At 39.7% G+C, this 24791-nt stretch overlaps 1 protein-coding gene across 1 annotated transcript in view; it reads left to right on the top strand.

The window, feature by feature from the left end:
* The window catches only part of LOC149298097 (chromatin remodeler ATRX-like), a 62190-nt gene that overhangs the window by 17561 nt on the left and 19838 nt on the right, over nucleotides 1–24791 (top strand). The window contains exons 11-23 of the mRNA XM_089487785.1: nucleotides 1974–2046; nucleotides 8835–8971; nucleotides 9855–9860; nucleotides 10017–10208; nucleotides 10874–10970; nucleotides 11057–11159; nucleotides 12822–13010; nucleotides 14424–14565; nucleotides 14840–14949; nucleotides 15985–16131; nucleotides 16777–16954; nucleotides 23481–23618; nucleotides 24324–24499. Coding sequence (XP_089343911.1) covers nucleotides 1974–2046; nucleotides 8835–8971; nucleotides 9855–9860; nucleotides 10017–10208; nucleotides 10874–10970; nucleotides 11057–11159; nucleotides 12822–13010; nucleotides 14424–14565; nucleotides 14840–14949; nucleotides 15985–16131; nucleotides 16777–16954; nucleotides 23481–23618; nucleotides 24324–24499 — 1688 coding nt within the window. The remainder of the gene's footprint in view (nucleotides 1–1973; nucleotides 2047–8834; nucleotides 8972–9854; nucleotides 9861–10016; nucleotides 10209–10873; nucleotides 10971–11056; nucleotides 11160–12821; nucleotides 13011–14423; nucleotides 14566–14839; nucleotides 14950–15984; nucleotides 16132–16776; nucleotides 16955–23480; nucleotides 23619–24323; nucleotides 24500–24791) is intronic.

The following is a 24791-nucleotide window of genomic DNA, read 5'->3' as shown; positions in this document are numbered from 1 at the left end:
TTTTTTGTTATAGGGCAATAAGTACAAGCAGCGTTTTATGATTTCCAAACCTTTTTTAACAAATCTGGTCAGTCTGCCTCCATCTCCTCTTTGGAACATCTTTGAAGCCGGTTAACTCAATATAACCCATTCAAACCATATATTTTTGAAAACTAGACACCCCAGGGTATTTCAAATGCTGTTATTTTAACCCTTTCCATGCAACAGTTATACAACCACACTTTGTCAAACTTTGTAATAGTAATTATTTTTAATTTTTTTTCCACACAAATTGTACTTTAGTTATAGATATACAGGTTCTGGTATATGTCACTGTCAAACACCCTAATGTGTGTTCAGGAACATCTCCTGAGTACAGCGATACCCCACATGCATGGGTTTGTTAGATTGTTTGGCTGGTAAAAGGCTACTTTTGAGGCAACACAGACTTTTAGCATCTGGTCAGTCTGCCTCCATCTCCTCTTTGGAACATCTTTGAATCCGGTTAACTCAATTTAACCCCGTCAAACCATATATTTCTGAAAACTAGACACCCCAGGGTATTCCAAATGTTGCTGTTTTAACCCTTTCCATGCACCAATTATACAACTACACTTTGTCAAACTTTGTAATAGTAATTTTTTTTTTCACACAAATTGTACTTTAGTTATAGATATACAGGTGCTGGTATATGTCACTGTCAAACAACACCCCAATGTGTGTTCAGGAACATCTCCTGAGTGCAGTGATACCTCACATGCATGGGTTTGTCGTGTTTGAGATTTAAAATGCCACATTTGGGAAGTGCGCTTTTTTTCCTCCATTTTGGTCAGTCTGTACCTATGCCCTATCTTTGAGCTCGGCCACTCCAATTTACCCCATCAGCCATTTTTTTTTATATAAGACACCCCTTGGGTATTTGAAGTGCTTTTATTTTAACTCTTTGTTGAGATTTTTGAGAAATTTTAGCACTTGCTCAAAATAATAAACTTTATTTTTTTTTTATATATATTTTACACATTTTGCTGGTACTGGATGGTTCCTTTAGTGACATCACTGCATGATTATTTTTAAATGTTAGCCCTTTTTTTTTTTTTTTTGAATATTTTACTAATCACATTGTGATTAGAAAGCTGGGCTCCATTGACTTGCATGGTTGAATGCAGTACCTGTATTCAACCTGCAGGTGGAGCCAGAGTTCTCTAGAGGGTCTGGAGACCATCTAGCGAACTTTTAAAACTTGATTGTTTTTTTTACAGGGTGGCCGCCATCTTGCTGGAGCGGTCACAGTCCATCCTGAGGTAAGTGTTTGGTGTCGCTGGGTGCCTCCTGATCGAGGCATTCCAGCGACACCATTTAAGTTTAGGAGGTGATCGTTGATCGCCTCCTTAACACTTTTTTAAAACAGGCGTACATTGTATGGCGGCTGTTGACGCCCCGGGGAGGGGCCAGACATGGCCCCCGATGCCGATCTCGGCGTTACTGAATGCCTCGACATCGAGGCCTTACAGTAACACCGTTTAAGCGAAGAAAGTGATCGTTGATCACTTTCTAAGCTTATTTAATTTTTTGACGGTTCAGGACCGTCAAAGGTCATTAAGTGACCGTTTTTCCGTGACGGTCCTGAACCGGCAAAGGTCGTTAAGGGCTTATTGCTTTCCATAATGTTGTGCTGGAACTTAATATAAACATTGTTAAGCTAACTGCATATGACATTTTTATGTGAAACCATCATTAATTCAGTGAATGCAACAGAAAATGAGAAGCCTTGTTAGATAAAACAAGTGGGGAAAAAAAACATAGGGAAACCTGAAATACATAACAAATTTAGTGTTGGTGTAATGGCGTATGGATAAAATATAGCACAGCTATGATTGGTCTCTATTGAAGTACCTCTTTTTGGGAGTTACATACTTTATATTTACATTTCTGCTAGTAATCGAAGGTAATAAAAGGTCAACATGCTTTGTAACCATCTTTCTTTCAAATTGCAGGCGATGAAGCAGGTACAAAAGCTGGTGTGGCGGAGGATGAGGAGGAGGATGATGACGATGATCCCGAGAATAGGTATGATTCCAACCATACGGACTTAAAAAAGATTATAACACACCCTAAGCGTGGGCCCAAAGCCAAGCAACGGAAGAGCAAGCAGGTTGTACAAACCCGGACTTCCTGCCTTGTAAAGACTCGATTCCAGGCTGCTCGCAAGTTTGAACGAGTGGCTGCCAATCTGAGGCCAAAAAACAGAAAACCAATGAAATAAAACTATATAAAGTGTTTACACACCTTGCATAGGGTGTGTTATAAATACACAGCGTTATAAGTCTGTTCCTTCATGTTCTGTTCAGGAAGCCTGAACCATTGTTGACTTTAAAGAATTAAATGTCATGTTTAAACACCTTGTGGTGTTGGGTCTCTTCACTTTTAATTTCCATTATCTTTTTTTTTTTTGCCTCTAAACATCTTAACGGCAACTCTTTAATTCAATGAAAGATTCACATGGAGCATAACAGGCTTTTTATAATTCTAAGCTTTGAATATATCATTTCTTTTGGTCTGCACTGGACAGAATTGTCTGCTGTGTTTGCAGCTGTTTGATACTTCGGCCGTGTTAAGCACACGCTGTTGCGCTCTGATGTCCCCCGTTGCCTTTACCCTGTCTGGTAAACTACTTTATCTTGCCAAGAAGTACTTTGATGACGTAAATATTTTTTAAGCTTCTGCGGTTTGTTGCAACATTTTCTCATTGGACACGGAATACCCCCTTCCTTAAAATAGACTTCCATTAAGTGAGACTTTTCCAGCTCAGGTGGTTAAGACATATATATATATATATATATATATATATATATATATATATATATATATATATATATATATATATATATATAATATTTATTTTAAAAGGCCATATTATCTAAAAGTGAGACGACCCTTGTATAAATAAAGTACAAACACATTTGATGTTTCTCTACGTAGGAGCATTACAATTTTCAGAATGCCAAAGCGGTCGTGATGTCTGATTTCAACACTCGATTTCTCTGGACATCTTGTCTTTAAACGGATAAAGCATTTTATACAGAACACAGCAGCGGTTTAATGGTTTTTGAGATTAAAAACACGTATGTCAATATACTAAAACTGCTGTGAGGCTGCTTTTGAAGTGGCGAGTAGGTATTTCAATTTTGGATCCTGAAATACATTTCACAGTATGGTTCATGAGCAACTTATAAGAATACACATCAGCAACTGTATTGTTTTTTGTTGTAGCAAAAGTCCTTATAAATAACAGTCTTAGCACGATCATTCAATACGAGCCATTCCCATTTTTAGGTAATACTGTCGGACTGCTATGCTTCCATGTGTTTCTTGTCCTAATAAATAAGATAATGGAACGGGGTGAAGACAGATCCAGTTTTTAACTTTCAACTCTATTTTTTTGAGGGCAGTAGGGGGTTATAGCCATCCATGGCAACAAAAGTTGCGTTAATTGACCTATTCAATGAAGTCAGTTTTTGTGGCTTTACGTTGGGGAACACTGAATATGAAACAAAATCACACGAGTATTGCTCTTTTTCTCCCAGATTGTTAGAGGTAAAAAAAGTGACTTAGAATCCTTGTCTATTGGATTTATTTGAGAGTTGGTTCGAAGCGAATCAGTCGAGGCTCAACGCAAATGCTGTCCGTTTTGAACAAATAGAGGTTACAAAAGTTTAGGATTCATGATTTTTCTGTGAGTTGCTATACAGTACCTATTAAAAGGTTTTAGCTCCGTTTAATGGAAGTTTGTTTTTTTTTGTATTATAAATACAATGAGAAGTCATGAAATTGAGGTCAATTCTGTCATCTACGCAAAATAAATACGTAGTTTGCTGCTTTATTTTTTTTGCATCTTTAAAAATTAAAAAATATATTTATTCCGATTTGTGAACTTTTTGATGAATACATTTACCCCTTTGTGTGTGTCGGATGGGTGTTAAAAGCAATTCGTTGCTTATGTGTCTGACAGTCACAGGGTTAAAGTTCTAGCACAGGGGTGTCCAACCTGCGGCCCTCCAGCTGCTGCAGGACTACATCTCTCATACTCCTCAGCCAGCCCCTTAGCTGAAAGAGCATTGTGGGAGATGTGGTCCTGCAGCAGCTGGAGGGCCGCAGGTTGGACGCCCCTGTATCATGTTTCATCTGGGTCTGCTGCTAACTCCTGAAGAAATCTTCATAAATGACGTATAAAGAAGTTTATTTCTTAACGCAGAGATGAATATTTAATATTTTTTTATCACTTACTAAGACTTTTGTTTGTCATGTAAGCAAATGTAATACCTGTTTCTATCCGTTACTCACACAAAGGAAATGCTGGCTCTGTCATTTCCCTGTTTTTTCCTTTTAATGATTCTTTATGAAAACACAGCACTGTTGGTTTTTCCCTGTCTACTGCCATGGAAGGTTAGTCTGGTGGGGTATTTAAAAAGATTAAAATGCTTAACGCCGTGAGGTACAGCAGAGTCTTACATGTGATCTATACCATGACTGTATGTGAAGATCATTTAATTTCTAACTTAGGTTAGCTTTTAGGCATCAAGGTTCTCGGACAAAACTTTGCTGCTTCTTATGCTTTTAAAGATAAAATCTTCATATTTCGTCTAGTTAAACTCTCAATAAGCCATTTCAGAAAGCCCTCCGATGTACCGTTCAGCTACCGTTATGCATATTTAGACTTCCGTGCCCGGAACGTGGTATTTAACTCCGAACCGCTGCCTGTTTGTAGTTTGGACGTAGCAGGGTAAATTACCCAGTGCTGTGTACTTTGTTCGATTGTTCCGTATATTTTACGTTCTGCATTACTGCCTTTCGACTGGTTATGTTTAAACGACAGTATTTTGTTGGCAGGAATATGGTGTACAAATGCATTTTGCTTTAACGAATGCAATAAATGTTTTTAAACGTGTCTTGTCCACGCATTTGTTTTGCATTTTCGCCAAGTTCATATTCAGCACATCATAGGTCATTCATCTTTGGGGTTTCCACAAATTCTGCTGTAAATGAAAACGCAATGATCAAGATAACCTTGTTTTCTTAATTGATTCAAATCGTTTTAATATGAAAAACTACTTTTTCTTAAACTCACCTTGAGTAATTATCAAGCGTGAGTATCAAGTATGTTTCAGTAGTGGATCTAAAACTACATACTGTGATCACTGCCTTTTAAATACAACACGAGCACAAAATAAGGAAAAAATGCTTGATTTTCATAGTTACACCCAGTGTATCTGAAATTTTACCATAAAAACAACAAAATTTTTTAGAATAACTTCTGACATATTTAAGTAACAGAACACTTCATAAAGTGAAATATCTAACTGTAGCGGCCCGAATAACCTTTCTGAAATTGAGTTTCCCGTTGTGTATGGTATTTATTTGGTTTTTTTAAATCGTAGAAAATCACACTAAACCAGACATGTCCCCCAGTTGTAAGCTTCTGTGTTTCTCCTGTGCATGCGCTGATGAGCTATGATGCACCGCTGTATATCGGACATAGTATTTTGAAAAGTCTGGTAACGTTTAAAAGGTTTTGGGTTTAGTAACTGTTATTGGTCATTTTTTTTTAATACCCATTTATTGCTTTTGTTAAATTAAAAACATTCTTGGTATATACCACAACTTTGTTTTCATACCCCATCCCCTGGACTGTATCCAGTGTTGGCTCTATATAATATAATTTATAATAATGAAACCTTCTTCTCATAGAGGACTGAGCAAATGCCGGGTCACCTAGCCTCCAGCATTTTACTGACAGACTGTCACTATAGTACTAGATTCTTTAAAAAAAAACAACAAGACCTGACTGATATTATATAGGAATATATGTCGTATTATCCAGCAATGTGGTATAATGGGGGTAAACCCTCCATAACGAGTTTGATTTACAGAAATTAAAGGTAAGGAGAGCCCTGATCAGACAAGCCCACATCTAGACTTACCGGATTTAGGAATAATTTACTTCACCCTTTGTTCCCACCCTCGCGATAGTTGTTGGCTCCTCGCAGTGAGGCTGGTACGATCTGGTCACGGTGTATATCGCTGTGCCGATGACATAAAGCTATACGCTAATATATTATAAATATAATATAGTGTGCCGCCGTAGTGATGGACTTTCTCCTCTTCGCATAGTCCATGGTTAGTGAAGTGGTTTGTTTTTTTTTGTTAAGGTTTTTGTGATTTCTTAATAAAAGGGGGCACCGTATTCAAGTGGGGAGGTCTTTGACATCGTGTGTTAAAACTAGAAAGTTGAATACTTAGTTTCAGGAATCCTGGTATTTAAGAATACAAATTCAGACTTAAAAAAATCCTAGAAACTCTAAAACCCAAGTATATTCCCCAAACAGAAATTTAAAGTGGCTATTTCTTTCCCAAATAATGTGTTATAGCTGCATACATAAAATAAAATGGTGTAATTTCTGTAATGATTGTTCCTCCCCATTGAGTCCCTCTTTTGGGTTTTGTTGGTTCAGGCAGTCTCTTTCAGGGGCGAGTAAAGAAAAGCAGCAGCCTTCAAGGGATGAAACGGATTAGATAATGCAGGTTCTCGCCTGTATCTACTTATCAATTAGACAAAAATACCAAGTTTAGTCGAGCCGAAAGCTGTGTTGGTGACGATCTCCGCCGCCAAGTAAACATTTAAAGGCCATCTTCTTCTCTCAAGCCGTCTTCTGCGGCGGCTAAAACTAGGATCTCAAGTCTTCATATTGAGAGAGCTGTTCTTTAGGGCATCCTTCAGGCCTACGTTAAGCGCAGGCACGCGTGGAACAAGCCACGTGTAATCCCAACTCATTCCACGCGCTCCGGAGTTAAAGGAGATCTATTCTGTATCGTAAACATATTTCTGGAGTTTGTGATAAGACTAATTCCCGGGTGAGACTTCAGAATGACGTGGAAACGATTCTTGATCCATGAAGCAAAATATGCGTGCGCTCCTAATCAATGTTTTACTGTATTTAAACATTAAAAGGTGTTCCACGTAATACATTAGCTGCACTTAAGTATGTTAAGCCAGGGCTCGACAAATCCCAGGTCGCCATGGCGACTCAGAATTTTGTCCTGGCGCCTAGGAGTTTGTCAGCCTCTTACATCCACAAAAAAATGCCCCCGCTGCTGCTGCTGTCTGCCCAGACAGCGCAGCCACTCAGAGCCTGCCCCCGAGCCTGAGATCACTCCCACGGAGTGATCCTGTAGGCTGAAACCGCGATTGCGGGAAAACCTGCAATAGCGTTTTCAGCTGCCACAGGCAGCTTCAGGAAAGGGGGTTCAGTGTTGATTGCCAAGTGTGGGGACCTGACACAACATCCCCCTGCTGCCTGATCGCTCCATGAGAGCGACAGGACAGCGTTAACCCATTTAGCATTTAGGGGTTAATTCCCATTTGTAAGGGGTTCTGCTGCTGGTGGTCTGCCTGGAAGCCCAGGCAGACCAGCAACAGCAAAAGCAAGCCCCCACAAGCCTTTCGATGACTCCTGTAGGCATGGAAGCCTACAGCAGTCATCAGAGACTCCCCCCTGCAGTGGCTGGTCTATAGACCAGCAATTGCGTCCCAGCTGCCAGAGGCAGCTTCAGGGACAGGGGGAGAGGGTTCTTCGGTCTCCACATGAGTGTGGACACCAGCCCCAACACCCCCCTGCTGCCTGATCGCTCCCTGAGAGCGACAGTGCAGCGTTAACCCCTTCAATTCCACGATTGTGTATAACACATTCGTGGCATTGCAGGGGTTAACATTTGTCCCCACAAGCTTGTGGGGACTAAATATCAGTCAATGCTGTGCTCCAATGGAACATCAGCATTGAAAGCGTTAAAAAATAAATAAATATATATATATATATATATATATATATATATATATATATATATATATATATATATATATATATATATATATATATATATATATATATATATATAAAAACAGGGTACTTCCAAGTCAAATGCTGTGAGTTTAGTAAGTGGGCTGATGATGATCCGATCACTCCTAACCAACTATTAGTGTAAAAAAAATCCTGGCTCCTAACTTTTAGCTGGCGCCTAGATTCACAACAAGTTTGTCAAGCCCTGTGTTAAGCAAATGAAAATGAGCATATATGCCCTTTAATTACTGCTAAATATTTACATTAAACTTGAGCCTTTTCCGTTTCTATGGTTACAGCCCATCAACCTCAGATGTCATTTTTACCGGCTGCCTCCAACGTTTAAATCTCTTAAATCTATTTCTTAAAATAGCGGCGGTTTGTGCAACGTGTTTACTCGCAGCTCTACAGTGAATGAAATGAATTGTGCACGTATTATTTTTATTGTGCATTTCAGTCATATGTAACCTTGAAACTTAGGCAAAGCTGGGGTGGTGGGGGCGACATTTAAAGGGCAAATCCCATGATTGTAATATACAACGCTGTATACATTAATGGTAAGCATTGATAAAAATAAAAAACTGGCTTTCTCATTTTGTGCCAATAAACTCCCTTTATCCTCACACCCGGTAGCTGCCGTTACTGTCATCCACGTGGTGTTGTGGGTGAGTTTCCACGGCCAAACACCTCGCTGGGCCAATTCTCAGTCTGAACTATCGAGGCAAGATAACAGAACTGGAACATATACAGATAGCTGATATGTAGCTGAGAACAGTATGCAAAAATGAGAACCAAAAAAATATATGTGTAAACTTTTTTTTAATTCTGATACTGATCTATAACACAAATTACCAAAAAAAAATGGTGGGGTTCCTTTTAATATGTTTTCTTTCTTTATAACAGGTAACCTATCGCTAAATTAAAAATGTAACTAAATCATGAAAACTTCTTGTGTTTCATTAGGATTGCCAAGAAAATGCTTCTGGAAGAAATCAAAGCTAACCTTTCCTCAGATGATGATGATGACGTGACTTCTGAAGAAGAGTCGGTGCCGAGCAAAAAAACAAAAAAGAGGGGGTCTGAAAAAGCTGCAGATGATGGTAAGAATTCACTTGTACTTAGTCATAGTGTTAAGCTGTAGGAGTTATTCTAGTCGCATTTTAAATGCTCAGCTGCCAGTTTAGTGAATAGTCCCCTATAAATGATGGGTTCCTAAGATGGTTTAATCATGCTTCTGCCGTTTCTGGTTTGAAAACAAATGAGTTCTGCATTTGCCCACAGCCGCCACTAAAACTGGCTTCTCGCGTGTGTATGCGCTTAATGGGATTTTGAATTGATGTATAAAAATATTTAAAAGAAGAAAACATGCCCTTGGATTCCTTAAACTCGATGTTAGCTCTCCAGCATGAGCAGTCGTGCGCAATCTTGGTCATGTTGCAAATGCAAATGTGTTAGAATGTTTCACATTATTAAAAACCTTACGCCTGCTGCTATTGACTGTCCGAACCCCCCCCCCCCCCAAAAAAAATAATACCCATTCTTAATCATTGCGGATTTTGCCTCATTTGTAAGGGGGGCTATCAGCTTTAATATGCGTTATATAACTTTGGTTAAAAAAAACCTGCTGGAAATGCAACTTCTGCTCACCCTGTTTCCCCATTTGAAAATAGGAGGAATAACTAATTTGCATGTGTATAGTGGGTTGATTAGATGCCCCCAAATTTTGTATGAGCCGGCACTGGCGGTGTTAGGTGGGCTCTCTGACCAATCCCATCTCTAACAAACGAGAGGGCGGAGGTACCCCGATCCTTCTTTTTGTAACTCATTTCTTTCCTCCATCGTATGCATTACATTTCATAGGGGGGCTGGAGTGTACTTGTTCAAGCACTTAATATTTTGTATGTGAAACAGAGCCTTTAACCACTTTAGCCTTTATGATTTATCCTGGTCATAGGATTTCTTAGAACTTGTGTACTAAACAAGGCCATAGTGAATTGTGGCTTCTGTAGTGTATTTAGAATGTTGATGATATTTCTATTCAATTGCAATCTGATTTTTTTTAAGAGGTTTGAAACATTTGAATGCCCTTCTCCTATGTGGCAGCCTAGTAATAAAGCTTAACACACAATTGTGAATCCTTCCCAGCAGATAAGGATGAGGATGTGGGAAGCTCCGACTCTGATAGTGACTCTGATTCTGCCAAGAAACCGAGATACAGACACCGTTTGTTGAGACACAAGCTAACCTTGAGTGATGGAGACTCCGGGGAGCAAAAGGGAGAGAGAAAAGAAAAATCCAAAATCTCAAAGGATGGAAAACGCAGGAGCAGAAGGAAAGGTGGGTGCTTAATGATTTCATCTGCTTTAACTTTTCAAATGGAAGATCAGTGTGATATAGTAGTAGGTTCATTGTATATCTTCCACTACTTTTTCAGTCTAGCTTATAGTTTTTGAAAGGCCGAGGGATACTATTACGGAACATAGATACAAAAAAGTAATAGCCCAACGCTAACATAAGGCACAAGTTGAAAGAGCGGGTCCCCCACATAGGGGTAGGCACCAAACGGTTTGGCTTTTAGTGCGAGTTAGCTGTGGTGCACAGAAATGAAGGTAACAAAATGTACCTGCTGCATGATCAGTGAATACTTGCCCCTTTCTCTACCCACCAGCTACATACCTCCAGTCGGCACTGCGCACTGTAAAGTCATTGGAATTACTTAATTAGCCAATCAATGGGAAGAAATTTCAGATTTTGCAGCAGGGCCATAGCTTCTGTCCTAAGTTTAATTTTTATTTTCATTTTTTCTTAAGTTCCGGCTCACTTCATGTTCTATAGATACACAGCATCTGCAATGATCTTGCAGTGTGATCTAGGATTTTCCGTAGTCTTTTGGAACAGCCAAATTCAGCAGAATCCAGCAACTCTTTGGCCTGAACTTGTTGGCAAAGCACGAGAGATTATAGACACTTACTGATCGATTTCTCTTTTTCTTCATTTTCTAGTTAGCAGTAATGATTCTGACTCTGATGGAAGTAAGGAGTCTGGAGTTAGTGAGGAAGTCAGCGACAGTGACTCTGACGATCAGCGCCCCCGGACAAGGTATTTGTTTGTCTTATTCTTTCAAACTCTGATATTTGTGCTGACAAATATATGAAAAAACTTAATTTTTGTTTGTACATCTTAAGGGCTGCAAAGAAAGAAGCAGAAGAGAACCAGCGTAGTTACAAGCAAAAGCAGAAAAAGAAAAGAAGGCGGATTAAAGTCCAGGAGGACTCTAGTGACAGCAAGGTACCATTACACGTTCTAATACACTATATGGCTAAAAGGATGTAAACACCCCTCCTAATTACTGAGTTTAGGTCTTTCAGCCTCACCCATAGTTTAACAGGCATATAAGAGCAAGCCATCTCCATAGAAAAACATTTGCTTAGTGACTTTAAACATGACCCTGTCATGGGATGCCACTTCTGCCTCGGGTCATAGCATGAAGTGTCTGCTGGTTCTACCTCAGTCCTCTCGTAAGTGCTGCTGTTGTGAAATGAAGCTGTCCAGGAGTAGCAGCTCAGCCGCAAAGCAGTAGGCCGCACACACTCAGCGTGTAAACAATGTGCAATACCAAGTGTTGGCCGGCGTGGTGTAAAGCACACGGCCACTGAGATTTAAAGCAGTGGAGATGTGTTCAGGGAGTGCTGAACCTGGAAGTCTGATGTACAAGTCTGGGTTTGGCAGATCCCTAGAGAACCCTACCTAAAATGTGCATTTTTGACCTTTATTTCCAGTGAAGGGTAATGTTAATGCTACAGCGTGCAGGCTTTTTAGGTAATTGTTTGCTACCAACTTTGATACCACTCTGGAGAAGCCCTTGTTCCTCTTCCAACATGACTGCCAAAAGCAAAGTCCATAAAGACATGGTTTGGCAAGCGTGGCTAGGAAGAACTTTAGTGGCCTGTACAGAGCCTCAACCGTAACTCCATTGAGCACCACCGGAATGAATTGAAACATTGATTGCAAGTCTTGTCCAACATCCTTGCCTGACCTCACAGATCCCAAATCTCAAATCCCAGGAGAATTGTGGCTGCTACTGCTGCAGGGGAGGAGAGTGGGGGCCAGTCAAGTAAAAATGAAAGGCTTATTACAGAACTAAAATCGTTAGAAAAAAAAAAGGCTGCTTTCTGCAAAGAATTGTATGATACACGTTCTTGATGGCAGTCTTTATTAATATGGGGACCTTGCTTGTCCTAAATGTTCCTATTTATAGTTATTGTAGGCCTGGAGATAAGCCGTCTGTTGTGCAAGTGACCTTTATGTCCGTAAAATGACACATCCATGCAATTAAATGTATGCATGACCTTGAACATTTGCGTAAACTTACAGGAACACATGCGCATTTACATTAATTGAGAGCCCAGCAGGCTGTTATTTCCATATTAACATTTTTCTGTGAAAATGGCATAAAATGCACATATTTAGATTATTTTTAAAATTTCACAAACGCATCACTTGATTAGCCTTTTGTAAATCCCTCTATTTGGTTGTAAGCGGTAGAGATTAATATTTTACAGATAGAATGATAGAAAATTATCCACAAAAATGTTTAGTAAGTTTACATTTATCTTGTTCTATTAGTCATCATTGACCACAGACTTTCATTAATGGCTCAGATGCTACTGTTGAGAAAAAAAGAGATTCTAAAACAGAGAGCTAAATTTCCAAAAAAAGCCTGTTTTTACGATTTCTTATGTTCAGCAACATCCCATGATTACAGTAATACTCCTAATTCATTGCTTCCTTTACAGAGCCTCATCATTCCGGTGCACAGTACCTTATTTTATATATTTTTTTTAACATTATAGTATGTCCACAGGGAGTTGAATAGGGATTGAGGAATGTTACTTAATTTAATTTCCTTTCTAATAGAATTATTGACCGGCTGATGTTTTTGCATTTAAGAGTAATTCAGAAGATGGAGACCAAGATGACGACTCTGACTCCAAATCACCGGGCAAAGGGAGGAAAAAGATCAGGAGGATTCTCAAAGATGACAAGCTTCGGACAGAAACTCAGAATGCCCTGAAAGAGGAAGAAGAGAGGAGGAAAAGAATTGCAGAAAGAGAACGGGAACGGCTGAAGCTTAGAGAGGTATAGGAAGCGCAAATTGCTATTGTGCATGGGCTGACAGGCCTGGTAGCTGTTCGCTGTATACATCGCCCATTTGAGTTGTTTTACTAAAATAGTGTTTCATTAATTTTGATTTAAATATTTTCGTTAAATAGATTTCTTTTGATTTTACCCCTTCAGTACCAAGGATTTTTGGTACTTTAAGTCCCAGCGCTATTTTGCTATTTTTACTGTGTGGATTCCATTAAGATTCCCTTTTTTCCCTTGTGAAAACAAAGTACCCTTTGTTTTCAGAACAAATGGGGTTTTCACCCCATTTGCATAGAGTACTAGTATGTGGCATCACTTTTTTTTTTAAATTATTTTAGTGATTTGTTTTTTTAAATGTAAGAAACGTTACCCACTTTCTCACTCTTTTTTTTCCTGTGATCACCCTGCACTAATCACCAAGCAAGTCTCTGTACTGGGAGATATTACAAACGATCAGTCAGCAAAAAGCCAGCGATGTCCCTGCTGCAAAAAAAAAAAGTCAGGCCTGCAGTTGTGTTATAAAGAGTACCTCAGATGAACAATATATATTCCACAGTGTCATGATTTTTTTTTTCTCAACAAAAAGCCAAAATGGAGGCGCTTTGTTTGGAAAAAAATAAAAACCTATAAGTACATCTTTCAGGTTTGCAGTCATTTGTTTATGCACAGCTATCTTAAGGTCCTTCCACAGCATTTCAATCGGGTGGAGGTCTGGACTTTGGGCCATTGCAACACCTCGATCCTTTTTCTTTCAGCCATTCTGTTGTAAATTTGGGGTCATTGTCCTGTTGCGTGATCCAATTTCGGCCAGGCTTTGGCTGTCGGACAGATGGTCTCAGAATGACTCTAGACTACTCTGTATACAGAGGAATTCATGGTCAACTCAATGACTGCAAGGTTCCCAGGTCCAGTTGCTGCAAAACAAGCCCAAATCACCGCCACTGTGCTTGACTGTTGCTGTGATGTTTGGGCTGATATGTTGTGTTTGTTTTTTGCCAAACGACGTTAGACGTTTTCACTGTTCACTCATGTCATTTGGGTTTTGGTCCACCATAGAATATTTCTGGTACAGAGTTTAAAAACTAGTAACGGTGAAATGTTCCTGTTCATTGGACCATTACACTTATACATACCATGCATCCTTATTTCAATTCCCTGCTAACCAACCTAATTTATGAAATAAAAACTGTAATATGCACACTGTTTACGGTATGTAATAAACAGGCTTGCCTTTGACCTTTTTATTAATCTGGTCTGCTTTTTCTTTTGATGCAGTAACTTTTAGAAATCCCCTCAATTTGTTTCTACAGATCTCTACTTCTACATTTTCAGAAAACACAATAAAACATCTAAATGGTTACTATAGTTTGAGTGTAAATATATATTTATATTGATTTCGTTTAGGTCATTGTCGTTGAAGATGCTTCACCGGTGAAATGTCCAATTACCACAAAACTAGTGCTGGACGAAGATGAAGAGACGAAGGAACCTTTGGTGCAGGTTCATAGGAACATGGTTACAAAACTTAAACCTCACCAGGTGGACGGTAAGAAATGTGAAGCCATTCATTTTGGGTTCTTTGATACATTTGTTGTTTTATGGGGTGTAGAGGGTATAACGATAAAACAACCCCCCCTCTACACTTTTCTTCCATTACTGAACCTGGACACAAGCTTGTCACTCGGCTCTAGTCATGCCACATAAAACACTTGTTTGGGTCCCTGTGTGTCAGTTGCTGCCTCAATGTCCAGCACGTGTAACGTTATACGCAGTATTATCAGATACCAGCTTAGGTCATCCGTCTGTTCTTTTCCCCTCAGGTGTTCAGTTTATGTGGGATTGCTGCTGTGAGTCTGTAAAGAAAACCAAAAAAGAACAAGGTTCTGGCTGTATTCTGGCTCATTGTATGGGTCTTGGGAAGACCCTTCAGGTAAGATTTGGATATCATCCACCAACTAATGCAAAAATTACTAATAATCTATCTTAACCCCAAGGACTCTGGGTTTCAGGGTTTTTTTATTATTTAACCAACCTACATATTTTACTCATTACTTTAGTTACTTGATACCTTTGTCTATTTTCCAGTTCATTTTTTTCCATCGCTTTTGAACTAATTCAGGGATCTGCTTATATTCAAGAACGTTATTTAAAAGCGCTCACTTGTGTACAAAAAGTATTTGTTAAAAATGCTGTGCCCTTAACGAGGGGACACACTTTGCAATAGATGTGTCTGAGACTTGAGCATCCATTTGGGGTTTTTTTTTAGAGCTAAGCTGACCATATTAGAACAGATTGTCTATCTTGTAGTTAGAAGTCAGTGCCTGCAAGTGATTTAGTTCATTATAGTGCCATTCCTTTTTCCTCGTTTGTTCTTGTTAACATGCTACATCTGAGCCATCTACATGCACTCCAAGTGTTCAATGTTCTTTAGGCCTGCATGTTGTAATCTTGGACATGTTGTAGTCTAACAATGTTTGCTTTGTTCTCAGGTCTGTTTTCACAAAATAAACTCCAAACGGCTGTAGAAACCTTAGGCGTTCTGTCCCTCATCTTTGTGTTGGTTTGTCTTTTCCCTTCACCATGCATGTTTAAATTCACTTAGTGTATGAAATGCAACAGGCTTGCACCAGTAGATATCTGCCCCCCCCCAGTGAAGTTAAACATACTTTATTATTAACAATTACCCATAGGTGTAAATACCACCAGCTTGCTTTAAAGTGAAGCTATATACCAAGTGTTTTACACCTACCGATAATTGTTAAAATTATTTTAATTGAGCAATGCACGTTTTACATACACATTTGCTATCGTGGAAGGAGAGTTATCGGTTGGATTATACTACCACAGAATTAATGACCCCGTGTCACGGGGTAAACCGAAAATACATCTGAAATGTTTTTTGTTAGTATTTGTTTTTAAGTTGGAGATTTCTCTAACGTGATATTTTATTTGGGATTCTTTTTAGGTGGTCACCTTTCTTCATACAACTCTTTTGTGCGATAAGTTGGAATTCAGCACAGCTCTTGTCGTTTGTCCTTTGAACACAGTCTTGAATTGGGTCAATGAGTTTGAAAAATGGCAAGAGGGCATGGAGGATGATGAGAAGCTTGAGGTTTGGCTCTTTGTATCTATTTCTTTTAGTTAACATGGCTCTCCAAAGTGTTGCCATACACAGCTCTATAACTATATATCACAGACCTTCATTTGCAGTTGTGACATATGCTTGGTACTGGTTCTGTATTTGCAGGAACCTATGTATTGTCTTAATTTTATTTAAATTGGATAGTCTTTCATGAGTGTTCGTCTGGGAAATGTATTAAAATGTCCATGTTTTGAAGTCTTACAGTCTGAAAGAAATAACAAAAATAGACTTGAGTTAAAATCACAAAGCGTACAAGTGAGCCTGCGCGATCATAGACCTGTCAGGCGTCTGATATTGCTTTAAAGAACTTGAGCTATATGAACTATTCAACAGTTCAGTAGTTATGGCATATTCGTTTTTTAAATACATTTTATACAACCTATTCTACAGGTGGGTTAGGGCTATATAAGACACAGTAGAAAAGTGCTTTGTCCAAATCTACTTTTTTATAGACACAGGTAAATGTTTTATGAATTAAACAAATCTCATCTCCCTCATTGATAGTCTGTGAATTAGTAGCCATTCCTTTAAGCAACAGATTGTATGCAATTTATGCCTGTTGTAAATGCGCATCTGTTTGGTGCCTGTATTTAAGTTATCAGTGTCTTCTTTTAGGTTATCGAGCTTGCCACAGTAAAGCGTCCTCAGGAGCGAGGCCTCTTAATGCAGCGGTGGCATGATGAAGGAGGAGTCTTGATTATTGGTTATGAAATGTATCGGAACCTCACTCAAGGAAGGAGTGTAAAGAGTAAGAAACTAAAGGAAATATATCAGAAGACTCTAGTTGATCCAGGTGAGGTCTCACTTTAACATAACCTTAAGGTGATGCATTTAACATCATCATATGAACTAAGTAATGCATGTAATCTTATGTCTTCTGCACTACTCATCTGGGGAAACAAGCACGTTTTCAGACTTTTGTTTGGAAAAGTGTTTACTCTTCTACAAAGATAATGTAAGTAGATTCTAATATTTGTCATGAGTTTACAAAACACAGAATGTATTTGTTGCAAGTAATAAGACCATAAGCACAAGTAGCATACTGCTTTTTAAAAACCTTTTTTTTCTTGTCATCCTGCCCCCATGTCTTATTTGGGACATCTTTAAAGCCCGCCAATTCAATTTACTTGAATCAAACCATATAGGTTTGAAAACTAGATACCCCAGGATATTTCAAATCCTAATATTTCGACTAATTCTACTACCAGCTGTTGTCAGTTTGTGGTAGTTTTTTTTGCGATTTGATTTTTGCCACACATACTTTAGGTATAAATTACAGCTCCTGGTATATATCACTTCCAAACACCCCTCCAATGCGTATTCAGCAGCATCTCTTGAGTACAATGATATGCATACGGGTTGTTTGATGGCTAAAAAGCCGCATTTGGAAGGTGAAGATTTTTTATTTTTTTTTTATTTTGACATCTGGTCAGTCTGTGCCCATGTCCATTTCGGGGACATCTTTGAACCCGGCCAGTTTTACCCCATCAAATCAAACTTTTCTCATAATTTATTTCTGGTATTTTAACTCATAAAGGTAAATTTTTCTTCTGGTCAGCGGTGGTCAGTACCCATCAAAAGTAGTCCAAGGAAGGAGAAGCAGCAACAGGGTCATGGGTGGCCAAGGCTCATTGATGCACGTGGGGGGCGAATACCTGGCCCATGTGGTCAAATCCAACAGACAAGCTACTGTAGCTCAAATTGCTGAAAAAGTTAATGCTGGTTCTGATAGGTGCCAGAACACAGTGCATCGCGCTTTGTTGCATATGGGGCTGCATAGCCGCAGACCAGTCAGGGTGCCCATGCTGAAAAGCAATGGAAAAGGTGGCCTGGTCTGATGAATCATGGGCCCATGTGCATTGCTTAACTGGAGAACACATGGCACCAGGGTTCATCCATGGAGGGTTCACCTCGCAACGGAAAGGATCTACTGCGAACGTCTTGGCGGCAGATACCACAGCACACCTTTAGAGGTTTAGTGGCGTCCATGCTTTGATGGTAGTTTGGGGGAAAATGTCTGCTCCATCACAATCAGTTATCGTTTACTATATATGTTGGCCTGTGGTTTGCATCTAATTATCTGAGTTTGCTCAGTCATATGCAAGACTTAATCTGTAGTCATTAAAATGGTACTCTGTATTTATCGAATTACAACCCTCATGATTCATGCAAAATGGCTTAAAACATGTTTCTGCTGTAGGGTCATCTTGTTGTATTTTTGCTCATTTTCATGTCATTGGTGAATTTACTGCAGATTTATTATGATAAATTCATTCCCAGGTCAAGAGAACAGGCTTTTGCACATATCCACATGCAGCTATTCATTTGAAAGTTCAGTGTATTTTACAAATGATGGGTAAAATCAGGAAGGTTACCATCAGAACCCCCAACATTTCAACAGTTTTTCTTTCTTTCTTACTCGGGATGCTTATGGCGTCTGTCATATTTTGTGGAGGCTTTGGAGTAGCTGCCTTTCATCACATTCAAAGAGTAAAGTTTTAGGGGTTTATTGAATTAACATGAATATTCCAACTCACAGCTTCACTGTGCTTTGTGCCTGCATTACATTGCTTTGAATTTGACCTGCGATGAGATGCGAGTTTAATGGATTTTCCTATGCTTTGCTTTTTGTGTATTTTTATAGAGCGTCCCGACATTGCGCAGCGTAGTCGCAGAAAGCAGACATACAGCACGGTTATCATCCAGTAGTTTCTGGCCGCAGGAGACGAGGCTAAAGTGCAGCTGTGCTATTATTTGGATCCTGTTAGGGTCGTGAGTCAGAGCTGGCAGCGAAGCGGACCGTCTGTAGAAGGTGGCTGCGGAGTGTTACTCTGGCTCACTGCTGTGACTTTAAATGGGAAAATATTCACTGCTGGGAACCATTTTAATTAAAAATATGAAAGGGAGTGGGGAAAGTCTCAATCAAGAACTTGCGATCCGATCTGCATTTAAGAGTGAATATAAATATTAGAACTTCGTGATTTAGGATACGTTTAGTTTTCAGCCTTACACTTTCCATCTTCAAGTGTATTTATCTTCCCATGTTATACTATGTATACGTACATCTGTGTAACCTCTTGCACTTGGTTTTCAAATCTGTAAATCTATAGTAAATACCCAAAAGTATGTGGGCACCTTGACATCTATGAGCTTGTTGGACATCCCTTTTCAAAACCATAGACGTTAATATGATTTTGCCCACCTTTGTGGCTGTAATAGCCTCCAGTCTTCTGGGAAGGCTTCCCACAATATTTTAGTTTCTGTGGGAATTTGTTCCCATTTAGTCATGCTGGAACAGGAAAGCGCCTTCCCAAATGTTTTTCACGAAGTTGGAAGTTAACAATTCTCCAAAATGTGTTTGTATGCCGTCACATTAACATCACCGTTCACTAGAACTAAGTGGTCTAGCCCAGCCCCCAGACCATCGTCCTTCCTCCACCAAACTTTAATGTAGGCGCTCTGCGTTCAGGTAGGTACGGCTCTGCGTTCAGGTAGGTACGGCTCTGCGTTCAGGTAGGTACGGCTCTGCGTTCAGGTAGGTACGGCTCTGCGTTCAGGTAGGTACCACTCTCCTGGCATCCATCCTTCAGACATCCAGTGTGCGCTCTAACCCTTTGTGGCTGAGCGGTTACTGCTAGACGCTTCCACTTCACAATAATGGCACTTGCGGTGGGCCCTTGCAGAAATTTCACAAACTGGATTGTGGCACAGGTGTCCTCGTATGACAGTGCCATGTTTTGTCACTCAGCACTTCATACAACCCGTTCTACAGCTAATGTTTGCTATGGAGATGGCTTTCTATGTGCTTCATTTTATACACATTGGCAATGTGTGTGGCTGAAACGCATAAACTCAGTAAGTAGGAGGTAAAGAGGCATAATGTACTTATCAGGACTACCATTTTTTTTCTTAAAGTATCCCAGATTCTCATTGTCCATTTACATAGAAAGTGATATAGCTTTAATAACTATACAGCAGCATATGCAGCTTAAAAATCTGTCTATTGTGTTGCTCAGTTAAATTGAATTTTTTTTGAAAGGTAATCTGAGATCGTACAGGACAGCACAAAACGTTTGGCCCAATGAGAAAATCCTCAGGAGCCAAGGAAGCCGCACTCCATAGATTTATCAGGCCCATATTACCGTTATCAGTCCAGTGACATTGGCCAACCCTTTGTGCCCACTTTCTTGCCCTGAATGATGTAAAAAAAAAAAAATATATATATATGTTTTTTTCTAAGTTCCACTAGTTTTTACTCAATTTCTCATCATACAACTATAGTATCAAAAGAAAGCTTTCTCTCCTTGAAAAAACAATATATAGTTTACATGGGTACACTATTCACAGGAAAAGAGAATAATCGCTGAACCGACATACTGCAAAACTGCTCTGGGCTTTGAGATGCCAACCCCTGGGACTGAAGGGGTTAATATATGTAATTCCAATTGGTTTTGTATCCTAATTTCTTTTAATTGAAGGCTTTTTTCCCCCCATATACAGTATGTTCAACACAATTAGCCAACACTAAATGTTCACAAGATAATATATGCTGAATGACATCTTACCGAAATGTATGTTATGAACATAAAAAGATGGCAAACACACAGTCACTTATTGCCATCTCAACATACATAGTCGTAGTTATTTTGGATAACAGAACAAGACACTTCTCAAATCATAGGATATTAACTCAATTTTTCTTATGAAATTGTATCCTAATTTCTCATGCCTTATCATCCAACGTTGTGTTTCGCAGCTGCTTGTCTCCTTTGTTGGGTTAATAGCGGGGTGCAGGATTGTTTCCTTGCTGTGAACACAATTACAAACATCCTCAATATCTATAGGAGGTCTCCTGGTGCCCTTCCTGATTAACTCAATTCCTCATTGCTGTGTGATAGCAACTTGTTACTCTTCTCCGTCACAGAAAATAACCTGTAGCTTGATTGCACTTGTTAATTTTTATTTGAATAACATTATTTCACTAATATTGGCTTAGCTCAGGCACAAAGGCTTTGAGTTTTAAGCTGCCATTGAGGGGGTACTTCAGAAATCCACGGTTTGTATCAACTGCGGCCGTTCTTAGTAGTGAAAAAGTACATTTCTTTTACTACTTTGCACGTCATAAAACTGTGAAATGCTTCCCTTTGCCGGATCTCTTTCCCCTGGGATTGTGTGAAGGAATAAAGAACACAGCTTGATCTTTCCTAATGACTGTGTCCGTGTAGAGGGGGTCTACATGCAAACGCTTGGATATCAGTATGTGCTTAGGGGTTATCCGGTGCTAATGTTGAAAATATATTTCACGTTAATGCTAACAGCTGGTAGTGTGGAGCTCTAAACGAAGATAAAATAGCTTCCTTCAACTTGGTGGATTTCATGAGGCAATAATTGAAGTGGGAAAGGCTATGATCAGAATTAACACTTTAACATATTCAGTGTTAAGTAGGCCTATGGATTTTTGTTCAGTGCTTATACAGAACTCATGTTTTCATGAAAACTTAGCTGGCTCCACTCCTGTCTGGGGGGGGAACCTTTTTCGGGTCTGGCTCCACTCCTGTCTGGGGGGGGGACCCCTGTCACGATCTGACTCCACTCCTGTCTGAGGGGGACCCCTGTCACGATCTGACTCCACTCCTGTCTGGGGGGGGACCCCTGTCACGATCTGACTCCACTCCTGTCTGGGGGGGACCCCTGTCGCGATCTGGCTCCACTCCTGTCTGGGGGGGACCCCTTTCGCGTCTGGCTCCACTCCTGTCTGGGGTGGGGCCCTTTCGGGTCTGGCTCCACTCTGGCAGACTAAGTTACTGATGAGCTAAATAAATAAATGCTTTATTTCCAGGAAATGTAACCATTTTATTTAAACAAGCCAGGGCAAAAGCACTGCCTATTTGTAGTCGGTGATCTAGTCACTGCTCCTGGAGTGCTCTGATTTTAACTGGATCCCTTCTACCATCTCTGAGCCAAAGTGAGTGGTTCTCACTACATGGGCAGTGAAAAGATCTGTCGGCCCTTGCATTCTGCTCATTGGCCAAGACATAGTGATGTCATCGGCACATCTATAGCCCATAAGCTGCCAGATCACTACATCTGAAAATAGTAAAATAAGATAACTTTGACTTCTAAAGTGGGTTCACTTACACTTTAATAGAGTTTGATTGGCGCTATATAAATAAAAGATAACATTGCAGTATTTGGTAAATTGGTAGAGTACACGTTTGTTATAAGCCCTAGCCTTTAAAAAAAACAAAAACCCCTTTTCTTGAAAAATATTTAATCCTGTTTTAGTTTTTAAAAAGTATATAATTGAGTCATGGGGAAAAATACTTTTTATAGCAAAGTTAATTTTCACCTGCTGGCAGTTTTTAGTTTATACCAATTACTATGTAAAATTTGAGGACAATGAGATACATTTGCCTGCAAGAAAACATTTCTTTCCGGTATGATTTATGCCCCATTGGCAGCCATATTCTCGCTTTCAGCAGTACTTAACTCTTTTTAAATACAAAATGTTCATCTTGAGTATTGCGTGGATAGCAGAACGAGCTATTATTTCTGTCTCTGACAGCTTTACTAAAGAAGATTCAATTTGTGTTTTTCAACAATGGGGAAAAAATGAAAGCACTTACCTGAGCTAAAGGCTGAAGCCGTATTCCTTTCGGCTCGGATGGTTCTTAACACTAGCAGCTAATCAGAGGCAGGAAAACACTCCCGTTGAACTTAGTGGAAGTGGTTTCCCCACATGGCATGGGGGGGGTCTGAAAAGACTCATGCATGAAGCATTCAACAAGTCTGCAGTGGGGTATTTTAATGGACAGGACTAGGGCAGTGCCCCCAACTGCCTCCTCTACGGCTGCCATCTTGACTATCTCGGCGCTCCTCATTCATCGCCTTTTAATGCAGTCTATGAAGACTGTGCCGGCAGAGATCTCGCCTGCTACTGGCCCGTTAAGCAGCAAAACACTAAGGGGCCTGATCAACCCAGATGCCAATCTTTCCCAAGTTGCCAAGTTTTGCAGCAGGTTTACCCCAGCCGCCCTAGGATATGTCACTGTCCGTCTGTATTTATACACCAAAAAAAACCACGAAACATTAAACTGGTTTGTGAAGCCTTCCTACATTTGTCTATCACTCTATTTACTTGCACAGTATATTCAGAAGCAGTAATTGTTTATTTTAAAGCTGAGATGTATGTCTTGTTACTGCTGTACATTGGAGAATATCTTAAGACTATTTAGCAAGAATAGATGATACAAAATTTTTCTGCCTAAAATGGCTTTTTTTTGTACGCATCTTATAATTGTGTTCTGTGTTATATCTAGGTCCTGACTTTGTAATCTGTGATGAAGGACACATTCTTAAAAATGAATTATCGGCTATTTCCAAGGCTATGAATTCCGTAAGAACAAGGAGGAGGGTCATCCTGACGGGCACCCCTCTGCAAAACAACCTTATTGAATGTGAGTTTATTTGCATCTGTTTAAATAACGCTTTTTTTGTAAAGGTATACTCTGGGTATTTTCTTCCCCACCCTTTCCTGGAGCCTGCGTAATGTTTTTTTGTCGGCACGCTCTGAGTGCCTCTGAATACTCATGCAAGCACATTCCACGCAGTCCTGGGAATCTGAGTTCATTCATTCATCCCATGTCAGGAGACAACTGCTAGGTAATTTACATGAGCAGCGTTTTACATTAAATACAGTTTGCTTCACCTTTACCCGATGAAACGGGCATGGCTGCCGCCTTGAGACCACATAGCAGTGGGCATGTCGTTTAAAATATATGTCTAGGAAATGAATTTGTAAAGCCAGATTTCTCTGCTTTTTTTATGACGCTGCATACTTAACCTGCTTCTAATGAGTCGATGTGCCTTGCAAATGTGCTTTTTTTCCAGTAGGGTGATTAATGTTTAGACCACCTAACATTTACATTTTTACAAATGAAAATACGGTCATTGAAGATATATCACAACTGTGAACCTGAGCAGGACTCGTGACATCAGTGACAAGGAGCTTAATCAGACCAAAACTCGTGTAGTAAGAGCAGGTTGAGTGTCCTGTTAATGTTCAGCATACGGTTTCAATGGATCTTGGACGGAAGAAGAATGTTACTTAATTTGCAGTCTATCAATTGTTTCTGATTGTAAGTCTGTCTCCCTTTCTCCAGATCACTGCATGGTTAATTTCATCAAGGAGAATTTGCTTGGTTCTGTAAAAGAATTCCGCAATCGCTTTATAAATCCTATCCAGAACGGCCAGTGCGCGGATTCCACGATGGTCGATGTCAGAGTAATGAAGAAGCGCGCTCACATTCTCTACGAGATGCTGGCTGGATGTGTGCAGGCGAGTTATCTTTAAAACTAGTTGAATTACGAGTTAGTGATACAAATATTCAGTTACCAAATATGTTAACAGTATTAGCTTTAAAGGCTTTGTGTCTGTACCATGTATATTAAAGGGTTACGTTTGGGGCTCATTGAACACCCCTTCTTCAACAGCTCAATGGCAGCATAGAAGTTTGGTAACTTGTTCCTCTTTAACTGTATATTTGTCTTTAGGTAAACTTGTCTACTTTACAAGGTTTTTTCCTTTGCATGCTGGGCAAACATCCGTTTCACAGCGGCTATACGAGTGT

The sequence above is a fragment of the Sceloporus occidentalis genome, unplaced genomic scaffold, assembly GCF_023333645.1.
Source record: "Sceloporus occidentalis isolate IW3139 unplaced genomic scaffold, rSceOcc1.0.p SCAF_34, whole genome shotgun sequence".
Taxonomy (NCBI): Eukaryota; Metazoa; Chordata; class Lepidosauria; order Squamata; family Phrynosomatidae; genus Sceloporus; species Sceloporus occidentalis.
This window is presented reverse-complemented; position numbering and strand designations above follow the sequence as displayed.